Source organism: Manis javanica, chromosome 1 (genome assembly GCF_040802235.1).
Source record: "Manis javanica isolate MJ-LG chromosome 1, MJ_LKY, whole genome shotgun sequence".
In the NCBI taxonomy this organism is placed as follows: Eukaryota; Metazoa; Chordata; class Mammalia; order Pholidota; family Manidae; genus Manis; species Manis javanica.
In genome coordinates this window covers 56,573,640-56,593,660 of record NC_133156.1, presented here as the reverse complement: position 1 = coordinate 56,593,660, position 20,021 = coordinate 56,573,640, and the positions used below count along the sequence as shown (strand labels likewise).

Here is a 20,021-nt window from a genome sequence, read left to right as displayed (position 1 = left end):
CATCTTGTGGCCCACAGTCCACACCTTCTCACCTCAGCTCCTGTCAGTGGCACTCATGGGTCCCCGTGTATACACAGACCCTCACTTCACAGGTGTTGCAGCAAACATCACTGTGGATTACTGTGCTCAGTTCCAGGGACACACATGACTTGGACTTGACCTCTGCCACCAGTGTGCTCAAGTCCCCTTGACCAGATGGGTGGGATGCAGATAATTATGATCCATGTGGTCCTGTGCAGCAGAAATGGCTCAGTCAGGCAGGGGGAGAGGTGAGGCTTGCTGATGGGAGAGGGGCCCTCTGGATTGAGCGTTAAGGGCAGGCAGGGCTTCACCAGGCCGGCAGCAATCCCTGGGGCTTTCTAGGCCAAGGATGGATATGCACAGGCCCAGAGACAAAGAGAAGAGTGTTGTCACAGAATGGCAGTTGGTGGCCAAGCATGAGAGTCCTGACCATCCTGTAATGAACTTGGTCTCATCCTCAGTGGAGGAACACAGTCATGGTGGGGAAGGAGCAGTGTGGACAACAGAAGTGAGGGGGCTACACTGCTGATGGAGAAGCCTGAGCTGGGGAGGAGTGGATGGGTGGGAGAGGAAGGGGCGGGAGGAAGGGACTTCAAAGATGTGCACACCCAAAACTCCTGCTCCCCACTGAGACTCAAATATATGCAGACGCTTCTGGGAAGCTTCAGGCCTCCGTCTCCTCAAATGTCACAGATGAAAGTCAAATTACCTGCCAGGCATACATTCGTTCCTTAAGAGTTTTACCATGTGCTTGGTCCATGCCACACACTGGGGATGCAGCCATGTTCAAGACAGCCCACATTCCAGAGGGAGACAAGCAAGTCTCTTAAAGACTTTAGTGCTCTCATTCTACTGCTGCCACCATCCCTGGAGTCTCCATGAACATAGCATCATATGCCCAAAGACCTGGCCTCCTGGCCCCTTGACCTCAACTCTGCCTCAGCTGCTCACACCCTTGGCACATCCCAAACCTTGTAACAGTGATACTCCCTCTTTGCCACCTTATTTCCAAGCATCCACCTCTTTCTTTCATTCCAGCCCACTTCCTCTAGCATGGCCCATAAAGCTCCTCTCCAGCTACAGTGACCTTTTTCTCACCATCTGTGTGGCCACTGTCCTCAGTTCCATTCTTTTCTGACAGATTCTGTGCTCCACCAACATGGTCAACCCATCACGCTCCCCTTTCCTTCTCTTATTTGTCTGGCAAAGCCCTCGGCGTCGGTAAGCTCAGCTCCCCTCAGCGCTTGCCTCCCAGCAGCTAGCTGCTCACAGCAGAGAAATTCACATCCTCTGGCTGATTGCATTCTCTTTTAACAATATGATCTCAAGTCTCAATGGACAGGCTCTCCAGAGAGACTGCATGTCCCAGAGTGACTTCTTTCCTCCCCTTCAAGACTTCACATGTTCTCCTCTCTGTCCCTGCCCATCGCACCTCGGAGAGACTCCGGAGAAAGTGCAGCCAACAGAAGCAAACGCCCTGAACCGCCCACCTCCTGTCCAAGTGCCTCAGCACCTGCGCCATCTCCTTCCTGCCCTCCAGGGGGAGCAGTGTTTGCTCCCCAACATGTGCTCCACTCCTAGCACCTCACAGCTGGGCAACCTTTGATCTCACAGTCACCTCAGCCATGTCCCCATTTCTCTGTTCCTCTTCACAGTGAAACTCCTCAAAAGTTGTTGATTACTCTCATTTCCACTTTCTCATCTTCCATTCTCCCTTCCACCAACTCCAGCTCCCGTGGTCCTGCTACTCCATTACATCACCCTCACCAGGGTCACCAACCTTCTTGTTCGCCAAAACAAAAGCAATTCGGACTGACTTTGTGACCCAGACTCCCTGACAGCCCTCCTTGCACCACTGTCTTTATTTGCTTTTCCTCCTTCCCCATGGCCTGTCCCTCCCAGCCTCTGCTGTCCCCTCCTCTGCCAGCTCTGCCTGGGGCTCTGGCCTCAGACACAGGCTCAATCCTGGTTGTCCACAGAATCACCCTGGAGCTTTTAAAAATGGCCCATGCCTAGGTCCACACCCAGGGGCTGGGATTTCCTCAGTCCCAACAGGGCCTGAGTGCCACTGTCTGCTTTCAGCTTGCCAGCCAGTTGTAATGTGTGCCCAGGGTGGAGAAGCACTGCCTTGAGCAGCTGCTCTGGCCTCCAGCTCTCACAGATCATCTCAATGCTGATGACTCCCCAATGTCTATTTTCAGCATAGACGTCTCCCCTGAGACCCAGGTGTAAGAACCCAACTACACCTAAAAGGCATCTCCAAATGCCACATGTGAAGGGAGGTTGGGGGAAGGGGCTTCCAGGCAGTGCTATCCCATGGTGTCTGCGGCCACAGAGGGCAAAGCCCAGAAGGTTGTTAGAGCCACAGGGAGGCAGAGTTCAGAGCCACTTTGGAAGCTCCTCCTGATGGACAAAGTCTTCCCATGATCCATCAGGCTGCCTGCCAGAGAGCAAGCTGAGGCCAGGAGGCTCTCAGGGTGGTTGCAGCAGGGCCCATCCGCCCCATGGGGGCAACCCAGCCCTTGCCAGCTCTGCAAATCCCAGGACACAGTGGAGATTACCCAGAGAGTCAGGGTCATGATCAGAACTGGGTCCCTGCTTTCTTATTATAAATCTAAGTCTAGCATGCTTTCTTATTATAAATCTAAGTCTCTTTGTTTCATTTTGTGAGGTTCTAATGAGATGGTGAAAGAGAAAGTCTTCAGAAATTCCAAGACTCTGAGCACCTTGCCCTGGAGCTGCAGGTGTCCTAGACACCAGGGGGCACTGCATCCTATTCTGGGGCCTGTTCCTACCCAGGAGCTGCCTATGCTGGGAGCTCTGGTGGTTCCATACAGGCCTGAGCCTTGCAAGGGCCTAAAGAATGGGACTGTGGGGTCCTCTCTGCTGGAGGACTACCAGGACCCCAGGCTGCCCTTCTTCCTTTGCTCATTTGCTAGTTCACCTACTCAATCCTCTTTGAACTGCTCATTCACATCCACTGTGTGCAGGCACTGGGGAAATGGTGGACAAGACACACAAGTCTCTGCTCCCATGGGACTAATATTCCAACGGGGACAAAGGGCAGTGAAGAAACAAACAGTATAATGTCGGATGGTGGTAAATGCTATGGGGAGAAACAAAGCAGGGTAAGGGACTAGTGCATGATGTGGGTGAGGTGTCAAGGGGCTGCTGTTTTAGCTAAGGTGATCAGGGAAGGCCCCTTGGAGGAGACAACAGCTGAGCAGAGACCTGAACAAAGTGGGAGAGCCTGTTGTTTAGATATCAGGGGGAAAGTGTTCCAAACAGGAGCTGCAAGTGCAAATCTCTGAGGCAGAAATATGCTTGACTTGTTGGAGGAGGCCAGAGTGGCTGGAGTGGAGTGAGTAAGGGGAAAAGTGGGAGGAGGACCCAGCTTATTAGTGCCATATATATCTTAAGGACATTGGAGTTTTATTTTAAGTGCAACAAGAAGCCTACTGGAATGCTTAAAGCTGAGGGTGGTGTGATTTTTGCTTTAAAAATATAACTTTGGCTGCTGCATGGAAAAGACTGTGGAGTGGGCAAGAGAGATGTCAGGAGACTGTTAGGGTGTCTAGGCATGAGATGAGTGGCAGGGACAGCACTGGCCGCAGAGACCAGATGTGGAACATATTCTGAAGATGGAATTTGCAAAATCTGGGGTATGAAAGAGAAGAGAAAAGAAGGATAACTTCATAGTTTGTAGTGGACCAGGTGGATGAATGCTGGTGTCATTTACAGAGGTGAAGAAGGATTTAGGAAGGTGGGGAAAGCACTAATTTAAATTAAGACATGATGGTTTGAGATATCTAGTAGACTTCCAAGTAGAGGCTGGACAGCCTCTTGGATATTGGAGTCTGGAGTTCTTCAGGGGAGGTCAGAGTTGGACATACAACTTGGGAGTCCTTGCCATGTGGGTGTTATTTATAGCCACTGGGCAGGATGGGGTCCCAGCTAGTGAATGCAGACAGGCAAGATCTGTTGGCCATGCTGCAAGGCAGAAGAGGAGCTGCCAAAAGAGATGGAGAGGGAGGAAGCAATGGGGCAGAGGGAGGCATGAAGCCAGGGAAAGAGGCACCAGTCCTGCTCTCAGGCAGGGTGAAAGAGAAGCTGAGAACCCTGCATTGATTTGATAACCTGGAGGTCATTGGAGAACCATAGGATTGGTGGAAACAACAGCCTGACCAGAGCGGGTTCAAGAGAGAACAGAAAACAAGTGGAGACAGGGCAACAGACAACACTTTTTGCAGAATTTTACTCTCCAGAGGAGTGGGATGAAAGAGCAATAGCTGGAGAGAGAATTGGGGTCAAGAGAGGATTTCTGCAAAGACGAGAACTCTCACAGCAGTTTGTGTAGTGAGGGGAATGAGGCAGAACAAGGGGAATGTTAATGACGGCAGAGGTGGGAGAAGGGCATCCATGCCTTCTTAAGAGCTGAGGGGTGGACGTCTATGCACTCACCCACACATTCCCGTCCCTGTTCAAATTCCCCCGCCGCCTAGCCGCCCGGGGTTGAGCGCTAGCGGCAAAGTTGGGACTCTGACATTACCGCTAGAGTCCTCCAGTTACACTCACAGTGGAGGCGCTGCCCGCTCTGCCATGGGGTACAAGGCCACAGCCCATCTCGACAGTGTGTGGTTGATGCTGAGCAGGGGTGGCTGGCAGCCAGCTGCTGAATGCCGGAGGTTAGAGGGTGGAAGTGACGGCTCAGATCCTGACCCCACCTCAACTAACCCCACCTCCGCGTGTCCCCTTCAAGTCCCTCCGTCGTCCATTTAGAAATTCTGGAGCCGTGGATGGCTGCACATTACGCCAAACAATGCCTCCTCACAGCGGTCCAACGAGGTATTACTGTCCTATTTTTCCAAGGAGGAAACAGGTTCGGAAAGTGCAGGTCTGTTCCCTTTCCAAAGCCACTTTCTTTCCCCTTAGCCAGTGGGAGGAGAAAGGCGCTGGACGAGCGGCAAGCGGACCAGCCATGCGCTACATCCCCATCCCACAGCCAGGTCCCCGCCCAGACTCCGCGCAGACCCCGCCCACCGCCTTCCAGCTCAAAGTGAGATTGAGCGGGGCGAGAGGATTGGGTGGGGCTTCCAACCAGCAAAGACACCGCCCGTGGGCGTGACTTAAATGGGGCGTGGCCTAAGTCTCCACCCCGCTTCAGCCGCCTCAAAGGGGACGGTGGCCGCGGGGGCGGGATCAGAGCACTGGCATCCGATCCCTACGCTGTTCTTGGAACCTGCCGCCTAGCAGCGCCCCACCGGGGCCGAGCAGGTACAGGCGACCGGGTGGGTGTCTCGGACTGGGCCACGCTGGGGACAGGAGCCTGCTGGGAACCACAGAGGGCATTGGGGATTGTGGCTAACGCTGCGCTTTCTCCCATGGGCCCGGGCCCCTGTCTCCGCCTCCGCCTTCCTACGGCTAAGCCGGCTGCGGCGGGGCCGACTGGCGCCTGCGCCGCTTCCTGCGCTCAGGACTTGGCCAGTGCATGGGGCCTGGGCGGGGGCTCAGGGGGAAACTGAGTCACGCCGGGATGGAAGCAGGCCTGTGTAGGAGGCACCATCCCCGTGGGCTCCAGAACGAATCCCCTTCCTGGCTACGCTTTGGGGTCCTAGGCCCCACCGATCAACATTGTGGCCGCGGCACCGCCCGGTACCCTCCAGGGCCCAGGGGTCGGTCCGAGGCGCCGAGCAGCCTCACCCACCCGGAATGGCTAGGACCCGCTCCAGCCGCCTCCCTTCACTGTCTTCCCACCCCTCCCCCTCGCGTCCCGAGCCCCCGTGTGCTCCCTCCGCTGACTCTCCGCACAGTGTCAGCTTACACGCCTTATATAGTCCGAGCAGGCTCCAGCCGCGGCCTGCCTGCCGGGACCTGGGGGCGGGGGAGAGGAGCGCCGGCCCCTGACTCACCTCGCCTTTTCTCAAAGGCTCAAGGGTGGCTTGGGGGGAGGCTGTGCCAAATCAGACTTGTGGCTCACTCCCGGATGAGAAGAACCTTAAGATAGGATGTGGGGTCTCCTCACTGTCCCAGTCCCTGTCTTTGCAAAATGTGGTCTGCCATTCAGCAGCTCAGCAAACCTGACAAGGTGCCCGCCTACCCATGCCCTGGGTGTGCTCAGCGTCTCCCAGGTGCCTGCTTGGCACCAGCCCAGATTAGTGTCCAGAGCTGGGCCCGTCTGTGCACCCACCATGCCAGTCACTCACTTTTTTCTCTTTTCAGGAGCAGGCACCATGGATTCCTTTAAGGTGATACTAGAGGGGCCTGCACCTTGGGGCTTCCGGCTGCAGGGGGGCAAGGACTTCAATGTGCCCCTCTCCATCTCCCGGGTGAGCCTAGGTTGGGGTAGGGGTGCCCCCAGGAATCTTTGGGTGCTCAGGTGTGTCCGATGGTGGGTGTTGGGAATCCCGAGTCTGAGTGGGAGTGAGCCAGGTGTAATAGACCAGGAGGTGCCCAGGCCCAGAGAGGTGGGCACCTGCGACAAGGACTCCCAACCAGGTGGATACTGAGAAAGGAGCAGCCTCTACACTTCCCCAGCAGGACACTGTATCTGATACCATCCCACAGAGCTCCTGAGGCACGCACCTCTGATTCCCTGGGGGAATCTCATTCTGCAGGAGAGGAGCCTGAGGTCCTCAGGAAGTGTCTAAGCTGCTTGAAGGAGGAATGTTTGGAGCCAGGCCCCAGGCAGGGCACTCTGATTGCAAGATCTCACTTCAGCCTCATTGGCATCTAAGGAATAGCAATTGTCATCCTGTTTTTCCAGAGAGGGAACCCAGGGCTCCGAGATCTAGAAGGGCTCCTTCAGAGATTCCATTGCAAAGCAGGGATTTGAATTCAGGCACTGGGATGGCCTACAGTTTTCAGGAGTAGAAGGTGGGGTTGTCTCCAGCCAAAGGAAGACCTCTATCCTATCCACTGGTCCCATTCAAGTTGTAGTGGCCTACAGTGATGTGGGCCTGGGCTCTAGGGCTCTGACTTCAGCTCCTGAGAGTCTTTCTGCCCTTGTGGGGGTGGAGCTGGGGGCTGGCTCCTCCCTGTGGCAGGGGGATTGCCTTATAAGCGCAAGAATGCAGCCCCACACTGGGATGACCAACTGGTGGCAGGAGTCTGAGCTGAAAAAGGCTGGCCTGGGCCTGAATCCCTGAACCCCATTGGTGGGCCCCTTCAGCTGCTGGCCATGAGGCCATGGCTCCAGCTCTAGGGTCAGTTGTGGGACACAAAGAACAAACTACCTACCCAGGGAGGGTGAGGCCAGTCCTTGGGCTGGTGTCTCTTATTGTGGCCTGAGGGTCAGGAGGGGGCAGGGACTTCCTGCTCCCACATCTGTCTGCTCAGAGAGGTTCACCCAGGCACCTGGTAGGCAGGCAGCTGTTGGAAGCCTAGGGCAAGCTCTGCTTAGAGGGGGCCAAAAGGTTGTCCAGGCACTGCCCATCCTGAGAGGGGCCCAGGGCGGAGTCTGTGGAAGTTGGGCTTGGTGACCAGGGCAGGCAGCAGTTACTATTCTTCCCAGTGACCTTTCCATGGGGTTCCCCTAGAAACTGTACCCCTGCTGGGTAGCTAAGGGCAGTGGTCCCCCTTCCATACCTACCCACCCCTACACAGTTCTCAAGCCTTACCAGCCCTGAAAACCTATCCTGTATCTCCCTCCTTGGGAAAGTGCTGGCCGTTGTGACTTGGGGGCCAGAGGCTTTGACCAACCCAACTCCTGTCTTCGCTGGTGGGGATGGGCAACATAATGGCAGGGGGATGAGGTGGGGGTTTGGGGTGGGGGGATTGTATTTTCAAATGTGGCCTGTTGGGGGCACTCTGGGCCTAAGCTCCCCAGTAGGCAGCACCAGCTGTGGGTGGGGCCACCAGCTGAGCCCAGCCCTGAAGTTGGAGCTAGGCCCCTGGTGAGAGGGTGGGCTGCTGGGCCAGGGGGCTGGCAGGGTGATCTTTTTCCCTCGCTGGGCAGGCCCTTCCCTCTCCCCTGACCCCAGCATGGAGCAGGGAGGGAGGGGCTAGGGCTGGCTGAGGGCCTTGGCTGGGAGATGAGGTAATGTCTGGGACTTGGGGGTTGGGCTGCTCAGTAGAGCTCTTGGGCTGACTCACCCCCACCCCATGCAGTATCCAGCCCCCTGGCTTTTCCCCTTGGTCCCTCAGGCCTCCCTGATCTCTCCAGTCACTCCCCCAGAGCTTCTCCTGCTTTGCTATAACTCTCTGACCACTGTTCTGTTCCTCAGGTGCTTCCTGTCTTTCTAGATACTCGGGAAAGGAAGTGGTCCACAATTTCCCAACCCCTCTCCAGGACCCAGCTGCTCCTGTCCACGCCAAGGCTCCCACCTCAGGCTCGGCTCCCAGGAGCTAGCCCATGTGGGTAGGGAGTGGCTGGACCAGCTTTCCCTTCTTCTGACTCACCATGATCTCAACTAAGTCATTTCCTCTCAAGGGCGTCACTTCCCCATGCCCATTATAAGGGGTTGTTGGATTGAACTAAAGGTGAGATAGGAGATACAGGCCCCAAACCTAACCAGGGGTTCAAAGATTCATTCTAGTTAGGCTAACCTCTGAGCTGTGCCATAACACTCAGCACAGGTGGCCTGGTGTAGGGGAGCCTTAGGGTCAGGGTCAAAACTGGCCTTGCCACTTAGTAGGGCAGCTTTAGAGAAGTTACTTCATCTCTCTGTTTTCCCATGTACAAAATGGGTATAATCCCAGACTCTACTCCACAGGGCTGTGGAGGATTCAGTGTCAGTATCTGGCACTGCTAGGTGCTTAATAATGTAAGCTGCTATTCTTAGAGGGTGCTGAAGAAGGAGCCACCCTGTCTTACCCTTCCAGTCTCCCAAACATGAAACAGATGTCAAACCCAGCTCTCCCTTATTGCCCCAGTGCTGCCAGTCTCTGTGTCTGGTCCCTCTGCCCTCTGCTATCTCCCTGGAACCTCTTGCCTCTCCTCTCCCTGCCTCAACTCAGTCCGTGTACCAGCCCACTTGAGGAGCCTCCTGCAGCCATGGACAGCCTCTATCTCCCAGACCTTCCTTGCCTGGCGTGTGAATTGTAAATCTGCGTTCCACCACTGCCCCACAGAAGTCTGCTCGGGGCCAGGCCCCTTGCCTTGCCGGATAGACGGCAGCCCTGTGAGCTTAGACCCATGAACAGGAGTGCCGCCCTTTCTGGGTTCCTGCCACTGGGCTAGAGGGCTGGGAGGGCCCTATGGGGTTTGTCAGGGTCGCCTCTGTTGGAATTCTGGGAAATGGCCCACTCTGGGCCTTCAAACTGCTTATGGCCCACTTAACATCAAGGCCAAGTCCTGGTTCCTTCTGGCATTCAAGACTCAAAAAGGACTCTCACTCCTTAGGTAGCACCTCCCACTCTATTTACCAAGACCCACCTCTTCCCAGAAGCCATCCCTGATGGTCTCAGCTCATGCTGGTAGTGACCATTCCTTCCAGCTTACTATTTCCCCTCTAATCGCAGGAAGCAGTGATTCCCAGCTCAAAGCCCTGTGGGGGAGAGGGTGTTACGGCAATTGAAAGCTTTAGAGTAACACTCATTTACAGCCTATGAAGCCCCACTTGACACCTTGGGCCCCTTCAGGCACTGTTCACTGGGAACCTGGAGATGATGGAGCCTGTTCCTAGCTCTCAAAGGGTCCTGGCAGCTCTCTGCAGTTGGCCCCAGGACAGGGTGCTGGGAGTGTGAAAGGTCAGTGTGAGCATCTAGTAGTGTCAGGGAGGAACTTGCACAAGCCAGAGGGTGAGTGGAACAGGGCAAGAGGCCGGCAGGGAACCTCAAAAGACTGTGGTTGGAGCTGAAAAGCTTGGGGTTCAGCCTAGTGGAGACTGTTTGTTGGCATCAGCAGTTTCTAGACAGTGGGGTGGATCATGGAAGTGAATAAATAAGCAAGGTGTTTGGGTGATCATGAAGCTCAGGAGAACCCCACCCCTTCCAGGTCACTTTAGCATCCAACAGCTGCCCGGAAACATGTTGAAAGAAGAGGTCTCTGGGTTCTGGAAGTGGGGCAGCTTAAGCAGGGTTGACTATTGCTGGCCTCAGTTTAGTCTGCAGTCTTGGGCCTCCGTGACCGTCCATCTCTCCGTAGCTTACTCCCGGAGGTAAAGCTGCACAGGCCGGTGTGGCTGTGGGTGACTGGGTACTGAACATCGATGGTGAGAATGCTGGGGGCCTCACGCACATTGAGGCCCAGAACAAGATCCGTGCCTGCGGGGAGCGCCTCAGCCTGGGTCTCAGCAGGTCCGTGGCCACTGGGCTGCCAAGAGGGTGGGGTGCCCTCAGGCCTGGCCTGCTATCTGTCATCCCTTCTCCTCCTCCAGGGCCCAGCCTTCTCAGAGCAAACAGCAGAAGGTAGATGATGGATGGGTCTGGGACATCTGGGCGGCGGGCGGGATAGGAGTGGACGTCGGCTCCCTTAGTGCAGCTTCGGTACCCCCATCCCTGGCTAGAAATAGGGGGTGGAAGCCGAAGCTGGGGAGGGTCGGGGAAAGTGGAGTTAGGCCAGGGGCTGCCGCACGGTCCGGACACTTGGCATGTCTGTCTCTGTCTGCCCGCTGCCCCCCGCTGGCCCGTGCTGTAAGCTGCACTCCTCTGCTCTCAACCGTTGGGGTATGAGAGCTGCGCTCCTAAATGGCCCCCGCCCGGTAGCCTCCCGCCAGATGTGCGGGGGCGGGGCTGGAGCGCTGCTGTCCTCTCCGCGCCAGTGAGGCGCCCCGGCCAGCCCAGGTTCCCGCCGCACGCCCTGCACCGCTCTGTCTCCGCCCAGGCACAGGCCCCCGCCGCGGAGTCCCCGCGGTACATCTTTGCACCCAGCGTCTCCCTCAACAAGACGGCCCGGCCCTTTGGGGCGCCCCTGCCCGCTGACAGCGTCCCGCAACACAATGGGTACGTTCGTCTTGCCTGCCCACCGCCCACACCCCTTCGAGCCCCACGTACGCTGCTGTTGCTCATGCGTGTGCACTGCGTCCCGGCGCGTCGGAACCGTGCGGCAGCGACCCCTGGCGGCCGGGCGGGGACCGCAGGCACTGGGCCCTTCCAAGGGTGTGGCTCCGGCCCAGGCGCTGCACTTCTGGGGTCTCTGACTGAGGCGGCCTGCCCCACCGCCTGCGGCCCCGGGTTGGGGTGTGGTGTTGGGCCAACTGAGCCCCAGACACTCAATGCAGCCTTGCCCACAGCTACTCTGACCTCTTGCCATCTTTCTTCTTCCCCGTGTCTGTCCTTTTGTCCCTTTATCTGTCCATCTGTCTTATTTCTTTCACAGGTGCAGACCCCTGACAAGTCAGTGAGCCCCCTCTGCCTGTCCCTCTCTTCCTTTCTTTTGACATTCTGGGCGGTGGCCCCTCCCTACCCTGACTGCCCTGTCCTCTCACTTAACACCCACCCACCCACCCACCCAGCAGGGCCCTGGCCTTGTCCTTCTTCACTCCCATTACCATAGCCCATTTGTACCAAACCCTGGGAGGGGCTGCCCCCACTGTGCGCCCCCAGCATGAGGTTCTGAGCCACACCCTCCCCACAGACAGCCGCTCCGACCGCTGGTCCCAGATGCCAGCAAGCAGCGGCTGACGGAGGACACGGAGGACTGGCGGCCGCGGCCCGGGACAGGACAGTCCCGTTCCTTCCGCATCCTCGCTCACCTCACAGGCACCGAGTTCAGTAAGTGCCAGCCCAGGGCAGGGCCGACTCTCCTGCTGGCCCTCAGCCCAGGCCTGGGTTCAGCTGGAGCCCTCTCTGTGCCCTGTGACCCTCCACCAGGGCTCAGGGTTGGGGTGTCTCTCTGTCTTCTCTTGGTCAATGCCTCCCTCTGCCTCTTCAGTGCAAGACCCGGATGAGGAGCATCTGAAGAAATCAAGGTAAAAGAACATGCCGAGCCCTCTCATGCCCTACCTCTCGTTCCAGCCACAGCCCCGCTCCTGCTCCTAAGGATCCCCAGCCAGGACTCCATTCTCCTTCCTTCTTTCCTTTTTCCTGGCACCCTCCTGATGGCAGGGCACCATCCTCCCTCCCTTCCTCCCTTCTATCTCCTCTTTCTTCCACTTCCTCCTCCTTCTCTCTCTGTCCCTCAGGGAAAAGTATGTCCTGGAGCTGCAGAGCCCACACTACACCCGCCTCCGGGACTGGCACCACCAGCGCTCTGCCCACGTGCTCAACATGCAGTCGTAGCTTGGCCCTCACCTGCCAGCTGCCCTCTCTGCTTCTCTCTTTCCATATTTCTCTTGCCCAGGGCACCCACCTTGGTGCCTCCAGCTTCTGCCTACCTCACCACCCCTTTCCTACCCCTGGACTGAGCTTCCTGCTAGGCTGGCACACGGTCTGGCTCCGTCTGACACTGCCTTCCCTCTTTGCCCTATGGTACTGCTGACTGCCTGGTCTGTGCTGGCTTGGGCATGGAAATAAACATTCTCAGCCCTGCTTTCTCTGCCTCTGTCTTCTATCTTTGTGGGCTTGGTTTGCCTTTTGGGCTTAGGGATGTTAGGTGGTTAAGACCCAGTGTGGGCACTGCCAGTCTGGGTCTTAGTGGGAGGCAGTACCTGGTCCAGGGTGCCCTGCCATCAGAGCTGGATCTCTGGGGTGAGGAAGCCCTAAGAGCTGCCCAGAAGCAAGAGCCCTGCTCTACCTCCCAGTCCCATACAACAGGCCAGCCAGCTGGAACCTGGCTAGGAGAAGCTGCCCTACCCATCCCTACCCCAGTGGGACCTGGAATCCAACCCAGCAGCTCTCATATACCCAGGCATCTCCCGTGGGGCAAGCAGGATCAAGGTTGGGGGGTGGAGCCATGCCAGGAACCTCAGCTATACAGGGCCTTGAATGGCAGATCTTACAGCCAGGTGCCCAGGACAGAAGCCCCAGCCCCAGCTTCAGCTACACCCCAGGACCCCTGGCCTGGTGAGAGAATGGGCTTGCTTATGGGGAAAGGGAAAGGTGGGTAGTTTCCAGGGGCTTGGGGGTGGTGGGCCCCTCCAAGCTGCCCTGGCACTACCCCCATCCTGTGGGGTCACTGGGTACCCTCTGGAGATAATTTCCTTGGCCCTGGCAGGCCCTACCACCCCTAGCCCCACTAGCCGCCCACCCTGGGCTGTGGACCCTGCATTTGCTGAGCGCTACGCCCCGGACAAGACAAGCACGGTGCTGACCCGGCACAGCCAGCCAGCCACACCCACACCTCTGCAGAACCGCACCTCCATCGTGCAGGCAGCCTCTGGAGGGGGCACAGGAGCGGGTGGTGGCAGCAATGGCAAGACTCCTGTATGCCACCAGTGCCACAAGGTCATCCGGTGGGTGGCCCTGTTCCTTTCCTACCCTGGCCTTTCCTGTCTGGGAATCTGGCCCTGGCATCTTTCCGATTACTACTCTCCCATTAGTCTTCCCACTGATCTCAGCTGCCACTGCAAGAGAATAAGGATTCAGTTGCTAGTTGGAACTGAGGGAGGGACCTAGCCTGGGTCTTCAGATTCTGAATCCCACGTTACCTCCGCCCACCCCACCCTACATGGTCTCCATCAGTGTTGCCCTGGTGAGATTGAAGAAGTGTGTCAAGGATGTCTGCTGCTCCCTGGGCAAGGAAGGGCCTGCCCCCTCCTAGCCCCGCTGCCTCTGTCCTGCTTATTTGGTTTCTGCTCTAAAAGTAGGCCGGCCAGAGGCCCCTTCCTCTCTGCGCTGCTCCCTGGGGCCCAGCAGGGTTACACAGTGCCCTCCAGAGTCAGTGTGCCAAATTCTAGAGCCTTCCTACTTCTCGGCCCCAGCCCTGCCCTGCTTTTAACTCGTGCCAACTCTTAGGCTCTGCAAAGCACACCCTCCTTCAGACACCCCCATTTACCTGGGACCTCCAGGCCCCTGCCCAAGTGAGATGGAATAGCCAAGCAGAACCCAAATGGGCACCAGGGTTGGCTCAGGTGCCCCTGATCTGCAAGGCCCGAGGGTACTCTGGGCCTCCCACCCCCATTTCCTCTGGTTTGTCTCATTAGTCCCCACCCAGTGCAGCCCTCCTCCCTGTTCCAGCACTGCCCCTGTCCCTCATCTCCTTTCATTAAAGCAGTGCAGCTTCATTATTCTTGCTCTGTGACATTGGGCAAACCTATTTTCTCCCGTTTGGTAATTGGGGAGAACGAACTTTCCCTTCAAGGCTTCAGAATAGATGCTCAGTGAACCCACTTGGGCTATGGCCAGAAGCCCCAGCCACATTTGCATACACTTCCTCTCACTGCTCTGCCTCCCCCTCAGGGGCCGTTATCTGGTGGCACTGGGCCATGCATACCACCCCGAGGAGTTTGTGTGCAGCCAGTGTGGAAAGGTTCTGGAAGAGGGCGGCTTCTTTGAGGAGAAGGGTGCCATCTTCTGCCCCTCCTGCTATGATGTGCGCTATGCACCCAGCTGTGCCAAGTGCAAGAAGAAGATCACAGGCGTGAGTGGGGCTGGTGGGCGGGTGAGAAGGTGAGCTCGACCCTGAGCGTCAAGCACCTCCTGGGCCTGGGGGCTCTCCCTGGCTGCGCTGTTGATGTCTCTGTACATTAGCCAGGGTCCTCTTAGTAAATGTCCAAAATCCTCCTCAGAGGGGCTCAAGCAAGCAAGAGTGTACAGGTTTCCCTTGCTATCTGAAAGTAGAGCCTTCCTGTGAAATCTTTTTAAGCTGAAATGGTGTAAAGCAAAAGAAGCGATTACCATTAATTTATACGGAAAAACTTTTGAGCCTTCCCAGACCAGGAAAATAACCTCTCTTAGGCTTTTCCCATACCTTAGGACACATAATGGCTATACAAAATAAATCGAGAGAAAGCGCAGATGCTCACACAGTTTGAAGCTCTGGCGGCTTGATGCTGAGAGGCTGAGGTTGGTTCCCGGGGAAGGAGCCCAGCGGTGCCACTCTCACTGCTCAGGGTGTGCATGCCTCTAGAAATGCAAAGCAAATGCTGACCACTATTTTTGCTTTTTGTCAGACTTTCTTCAGTTAGCAAAAACAGGTACTAACGTAGGTCTTTTGTAAAAGCAAAGTGGCATAACACAAACTTTGAAAAAGTAGGGGATACCTGTATTGGCTCAAATAATCAGAAAGCCCAAGGGACTAACTTAAGGCCCAGTTGAGTGCAGGTCCCAAGGTTATCAGGATTCTTCTACCTCTCGCCTTTGTTTTCATCTGCATTCGCTTCATTCCCAGCATGATTTTCCCTAGAAAGCAGCAAAGATGGTGCCACAGCGGCTCCAGGGCTACATCTCAGCTTAGCACTACCAAGTGAATGAGAGCGCCTCTGAGCCACTTGATACAGCAGGAGTTCCTGATGCTCCTCGGCCTGGGTTGTGTCACATGCCCATCTCTGAACCAAGCCCTGTGACTCGAATTGGCCAGGCCTGGGTGACACCCATTCCTGGAGCAGGGATTGGGTGGCCTTGCCTGAATCATAGACTGAGAGTAAGGGAAGACTGGCTCCCCAAAATGAAACTGGCTGCCATGACCCTAAGAAAGAAAGTGAGCGGTGGACAGGCAAGCATGAGAGATGGCAGCTGTCAGTGGGATTGCCTGCAGCTGTGGGAGCAGAAAGCCCCGCTACAGAGATTAAACAGAAGGGGTTATTTACTTCAGTCACAAGAACTCCAGGACTGGAACAGCAGCTCAAGGGTGCCTTTATGTTTTTCCTGTCTTTTGGCTCCAAAATCCTTAGCATGTAGACCTTTGTCTCCAGGCCAACTGTCTCATGGTCTGACTGCCCCAGGCGTTTTATTCTTGTTGCGACAGGAAGGAGAGGGAAGGGGCAAACGGCATTCTTGTAATGAGATGTTTGACCCTGAAAGACAAACCAGGAACCTGCCCCTTTATCTCAGTGGTTGAAATTGCTAGACTGTGAGCAGCTGGACCACAGGGGAGGCTGGCAAACCCAGTATTTTAGCCTCCATCCCCCTTAAGGAAGGAAGGGAAAAGGGTTGTAACAGGCTTTGGAGAGACTAATCCACCCACATGTCGGCCGTTCCTCATGCGTGAGAACACAGAAACCCTGAAGGATAGCTCCTTTGCCTGAAGGGCACAGGACTATTGAGTGGCAAAACCAGACATTCAGATTCAAAAACTTGTGATTCAAAATCCTATTCTTCCCACTGAGGCTGAACATTGGACATAGCCTGGCCAGGTTTCCTGTGGCGAAACCTGACTGCCAACTGGAGCTCCGCTTGGGACTTGAGTCAGTGTGTGTCACGAACTGTGAGGTCAGTTTGGTTATTCCCCTTACAGATGAAAGAATTTTGCCCAAGATCCATCATTTTCCTGCCAGTTTAGGCCACACCCATCAGAATGTTGTAGTGGAATGGGCTGGATCCCAGCACCTGTCTTGAGCTGGATCTGCTTCCACAGATCAAGGCCCTACTGTTCGGTGACCTCTCTGAGTAGGAAGTAGCTTGGAAACGGATCAAGAAGAGTGCCCCAAGCAGAGGGGATGGCTTATGTCACAAGGCAGCAGTTGGGAAGGGTGTGAGATGAGGCTGAGGAGGTGGGCAAGGGCTGTGCTGGGAGTCTGGAGCTGGGATCTGGTGAGGCCAGGTGTGCGGTGAGCCGCAGCAAGCTTTCTCTAGGGCAGGAGCTGGAGGCCCAGCTGGAGAAGAGGCGCAGGCTGCTGCAGCCCAGGTCAGGGCAGTAGGGACGGGAAAGGCAGGCAGAGTTAGGGAACTTTAGCAGGTAAAACAGACATCAATAACTGGCTCACAGGTTCTTCTGAGCTCTTGCTGACGGCGCCATGCCCAGCTCTGGCGTCCTCACGCTCCTGCCCAAGCCCTGTCCTACCAGCTTGTGGCCAGGCTCCTTCCCTGAGCGCTCTGACTGCTCCTTGAAAAGAGGCATACCAGGCAGAGGGAAGAACCAGCTGTGGGGTCAGCTGGACTTGGACACAAAGCCCACTTTTCAAATCTGTTCAAATCTAGTCACAATAAGTGACTAGAGCAAGTCACTGTCTCTGGGACTCACTAAAATGGAGGTGGCAGTAACTCCCTCACCAGGATGTTTGTGAGGCATATGTGGGATGTGACACGGATGTTGTAGACGGCACAGATGGGCCATCTGAGAGCTAGGTGCACTATCTCAAAAAATCAGGAGATTTCACTTTAACACCTAGAATTCCATCTTCACCTTACGAACATTCCTGAGCATCAACACTGCCCCTACTGGCAGGCACTAGGCCTGGGACTCCCAGCTTCAAGCGCAGGGCGGTCCTCACAACAACCCTGCAAGGCTGGGATTAGGTTCCCATTTCACAAGGGAAGGAACCAAGTGCCAAGAGATGGTAAAGGTGTTGGCCAAGTCACCCAACTAAGAAGCAAGGTCAGGCTGAACCCACGGATCTGAACCCCCTCCAGGTCCCACACTGACCTCTGCCTGCTCCAGATCCAAATGCTGCTGGTGGGCCCTAGGGTCCCGGGAACCAATCACACAGCCCCTCCCTGGGCCTCTACTGCCTCCCCTCTCCATTGAAGCAGGTTAACTCAGCTCACAAGCATTTATTTACGACCTCTCACAGGGCCAGGCACTGTTGGGATGTATCAGCTGATAGAACAGTTCTTGTTTTTCCTGGACCTTATTTTTGAACAGGAAGGAGAGAAGGGGCAAATGATAAGCAATAGACACAATAAGTAAATTATGTGGTACTGTGTAAGAGAAAAACAGAGTTCAGAGCATTAGGAGCATGTCACTAGGAAGGCAGGTCTATTAGCTGGTGTTGGAGTGGGCCTCACAGGGAAGGTGACATATGAGCAGAAACTTGAGGGGAAGGCTGAGACTTGAAAATGTGCAGCAGAGCAGTCCAGACATGGGACAGCCTAGTGCAGCAACCATGGGCAGGAGGCCATGTGGGGAGAGCAGAGAGGCAGAGGCCAGACCTGCCTGCCTCTGGTCCCTTCTCAGGGCTTTGGCCTTTACTCAGAGAAATATAGAACCGGCAGGGATTCAAGCAGAAGGGTTTGTGGCCTGGCTCAGAGTGACATCAGTCTGTAGGGCTGAGGGAGGAGCTCAGAGGCCAGTTTTGTGCAGTCACCAAGGCCAGATGCCCAGGGCTCACTTCCTGCATCAGGGCAGCCACAAGAGGTCAGAATGTGGATGTGACGCTGCTTGGTGGACCCAACAGGATTTCCTGGCAGACTTGGTGCAGGGTATGAGAGAAAGAGGGGAATCTGGCCTGAGCAGATGGAAGGATGGAGTTGGGGATGGCTATGGGAGGAGTAGGTTTGAGGCATGAAGATTGGGAGCCGACCTTTGGACAAGGCAAGTCTGAGAGGTATAGAGGACATCCACAGGGAGATCGCACAGGTGGAGATACAGTGTGAGAGGGGTGGGGATGGTGAGATGTAACGCTTACTTGGTGAGGAAGAGGGCCCAAGGCCAGCCTTCCTGTGTCCCCAGCTCTGAGAGGAGGGGGCCAAGCCCCCTGGTGACTGTCGCCTCCTCCCAGGAGATCATGCATGCCCTGAAGATGACCTGGCATGTGCATTGCTTCATCTGCGTGGCCTGCAAGACACCCATTCGGAACAGGGCCTTCTACATGGAGGAAGGTGCGCCCTACTGTGAGCGAGGTAGGTGGGTATGCAGGTGAGGGGTGGGGCTGGGGTGAGGGGCTGGTGAGAACCAAGTGCCCCCTCTTCTCTGCCTCCATCCTCAGACTATGAAAAGATGTTTGGCACAAAATGCCGTGGCTGTGACTTCAAGATTGATGCTGGGGACCGCTTTCTGGAGGCCCTGGGCTTCAGCTGGCACGACACATGTTTTGTGTGTGCGGTGAGTGCCTCCCCTCGGACTCGGACTCAGGCTCCCCGCCCCACATCTCGTGTTCTTTGCCAGCTTCCTTTCCACCCCCTGCCTCTGGGGTTCATGAGAGGTTGGGAAGGGGCCTCTTCTGCCACCTCCAAGCCCATGTGACTGGACCTTGGCTGTCCCCAGATATGTCAAATCAACCTGGAAGGAAAGACTTTCTACTCCAAGAAGGACAAGCCCCTCTGCAAGAGCCATGCCTTCTCCCACGTGTGAATCCCTCCCACCCACTGCTGCCTCACCCAGCCCAGCTGCCGGGGTCGGCTGCTTCTTTGAGAGTCATCGCTCCAGACTCCTGGGTAGGGTTGGCAAAGGTCATCCCAACCCCAACTCTTGGCCTAAGCCTGGGGTTTGAGGCACTGCCCTATCCCCTTCTTCTCCTACTCCCCCCACCACCATCACACACCGGTGCTGGCTGCACCGGCTCCTGTTCACCACCAGTGCCACAATAAACCTATGTACAGCTGTGCCCTGCGTGCACTTCCTCCTGTGCATTAGGAAAGGGGATTTGAGGCACATAGCAGGCTGGAGGTTAAGATGGCTTTTTCCAGAATGACCATCTTGGCAGTCCTGTGGTGAGGACATGGAGGGCTCAAGGTCAATAAGAGGAGGAAGTAAGAGGGGATCCATGTGCTGGGCCCAGGCACCCACAGAAGTGGGGGGAGCCTGGTCTGGCCTGGCTTAGAGGCCAGAGAAGAGAAGTTGGGGGTGCATCAGCAAAGATGGGACATGAGAAATGTTAACAGCCAGAGTGAAGGCCCAGAGCTGCCAGCTCCCATCCATGTGGTACGGCAAGCAGTGGGGCTGCAGAGGACAGATTCTAGGTCCTAGGAGGCTACCAGTGCCAGACCAAGGAGTTGGGATTGCCTCCCGATGGCAAGGCTGGGGTGGGGGGGTCAGGGCACAGAGGATTTTGAAACAGTGAAGTAAACAGTTCCGATTCATGGTGTAAAAGATCCCTGGAAGCCATGAGCAGGGTGGCTGGGAGGAGGGAGATGAGGAGGTATAGGAGCCAGGGGAAGGGAGGAGCAGAAAACAGCATGGCAGATGGGAAATCAGCCTAGGGTAGGGGCTTGTGGGATGTAGGGTGAGGAGAGGAAGGATGGCAACTTTGCTGGGCATCTGGGATGTACCAGCTATTGGTGGCATCTCATGTGATCCTCCCAGCCACCCTATGAGCTGTCTGCAGTTACTCTTATTTTATGGATGAAAGTTTAGGGGACCTGAC

The 20,021-nt window shown here is 56.0% G+C and overlaps 1 protein-coding gene across 19 annotated transcripts; it reads left to right on the top strand.

The window, feature by feature from the left end:
• The first annotated feature begins 5,143 nt into the window (after positions 1–5,143).
• On the top strand, positions 5,144–19,262 carry PDLIM7 (PDZ and LIM domain 7). Of its 19 annotated transcripts, none has more exons than XM_073232845.1 (16): positions 5,145–5,295; positions 6,241–6,347; positions 8,244–8,373; positions 8,450–8,499; positions 10,106–10,257; positions 10,338–10,368; positions 10,784–10,902; positions 11,279–11,299; positions 11,537–11,673; positions 11,834–11,870; positions 12,842–12,903; positions 13,055–13,292; positions 14,239–14,419; positions 18,438–18,558; positions 18,645–18,760; positions 18,923–19,262. In XM_073232845.1, the coding sequence occupies exons 2-16, from the start codon at positions 6,252–6,254 to the stop codon at positions 19,007–19,009; spliced, it is 1,578 nt and encodes a 525-aa protein (XP_073088946.1). In that variant the 5' UTR covers positions 5,145–5,295; positions 6,241–6,251; the 3' UTR covers positions 19,010–19,262. The 19 variants fall into 19 exon arrangements, 18 of the variants coding, with proteins under 18 accessions (XP_073088946.1, XP_073088943.1, XP_036851029.1 ...); XM_073232842.1 differs by having other exon boundaries at positions 12,833–12,903; XM_073232843.1 differs by having other exon boundaries at positions 5,175–5,309; positions 12,833–12,903.
• The last annotated feature ends 759 nt before the right edge of the window (positions 19,263–20,021 follow it).

What these genes read in the sequence shown, in the direction of transcription:
- PDLIM7 (XM_073232842.1), top strand. Translation starts at nt 6,252, where the DNA reads ATGGATTCCTTTAAGGTGATACTAGAGGGGCCTGCACCTTGGGGCTTC. An exon ending in TGCCCCTCTCCATCTCCCGG is followed by an intron (nt 6,348 to 8,243) that starts GTGAGCCTAGGT and finishes TCTGTTCCTCAG; the next exon opens with GTGCTTCCTGTCTTTCTAGA. An exon ending in CAGTGCCACAAGGTCATCCG is followed by an intron (nt 13,293 to 14,238) that starts GTGGGTGGCCCT and finishes CCTCCCCCTCAG; the next exon opens with GGGCCGTTATCTGGTGGCAC.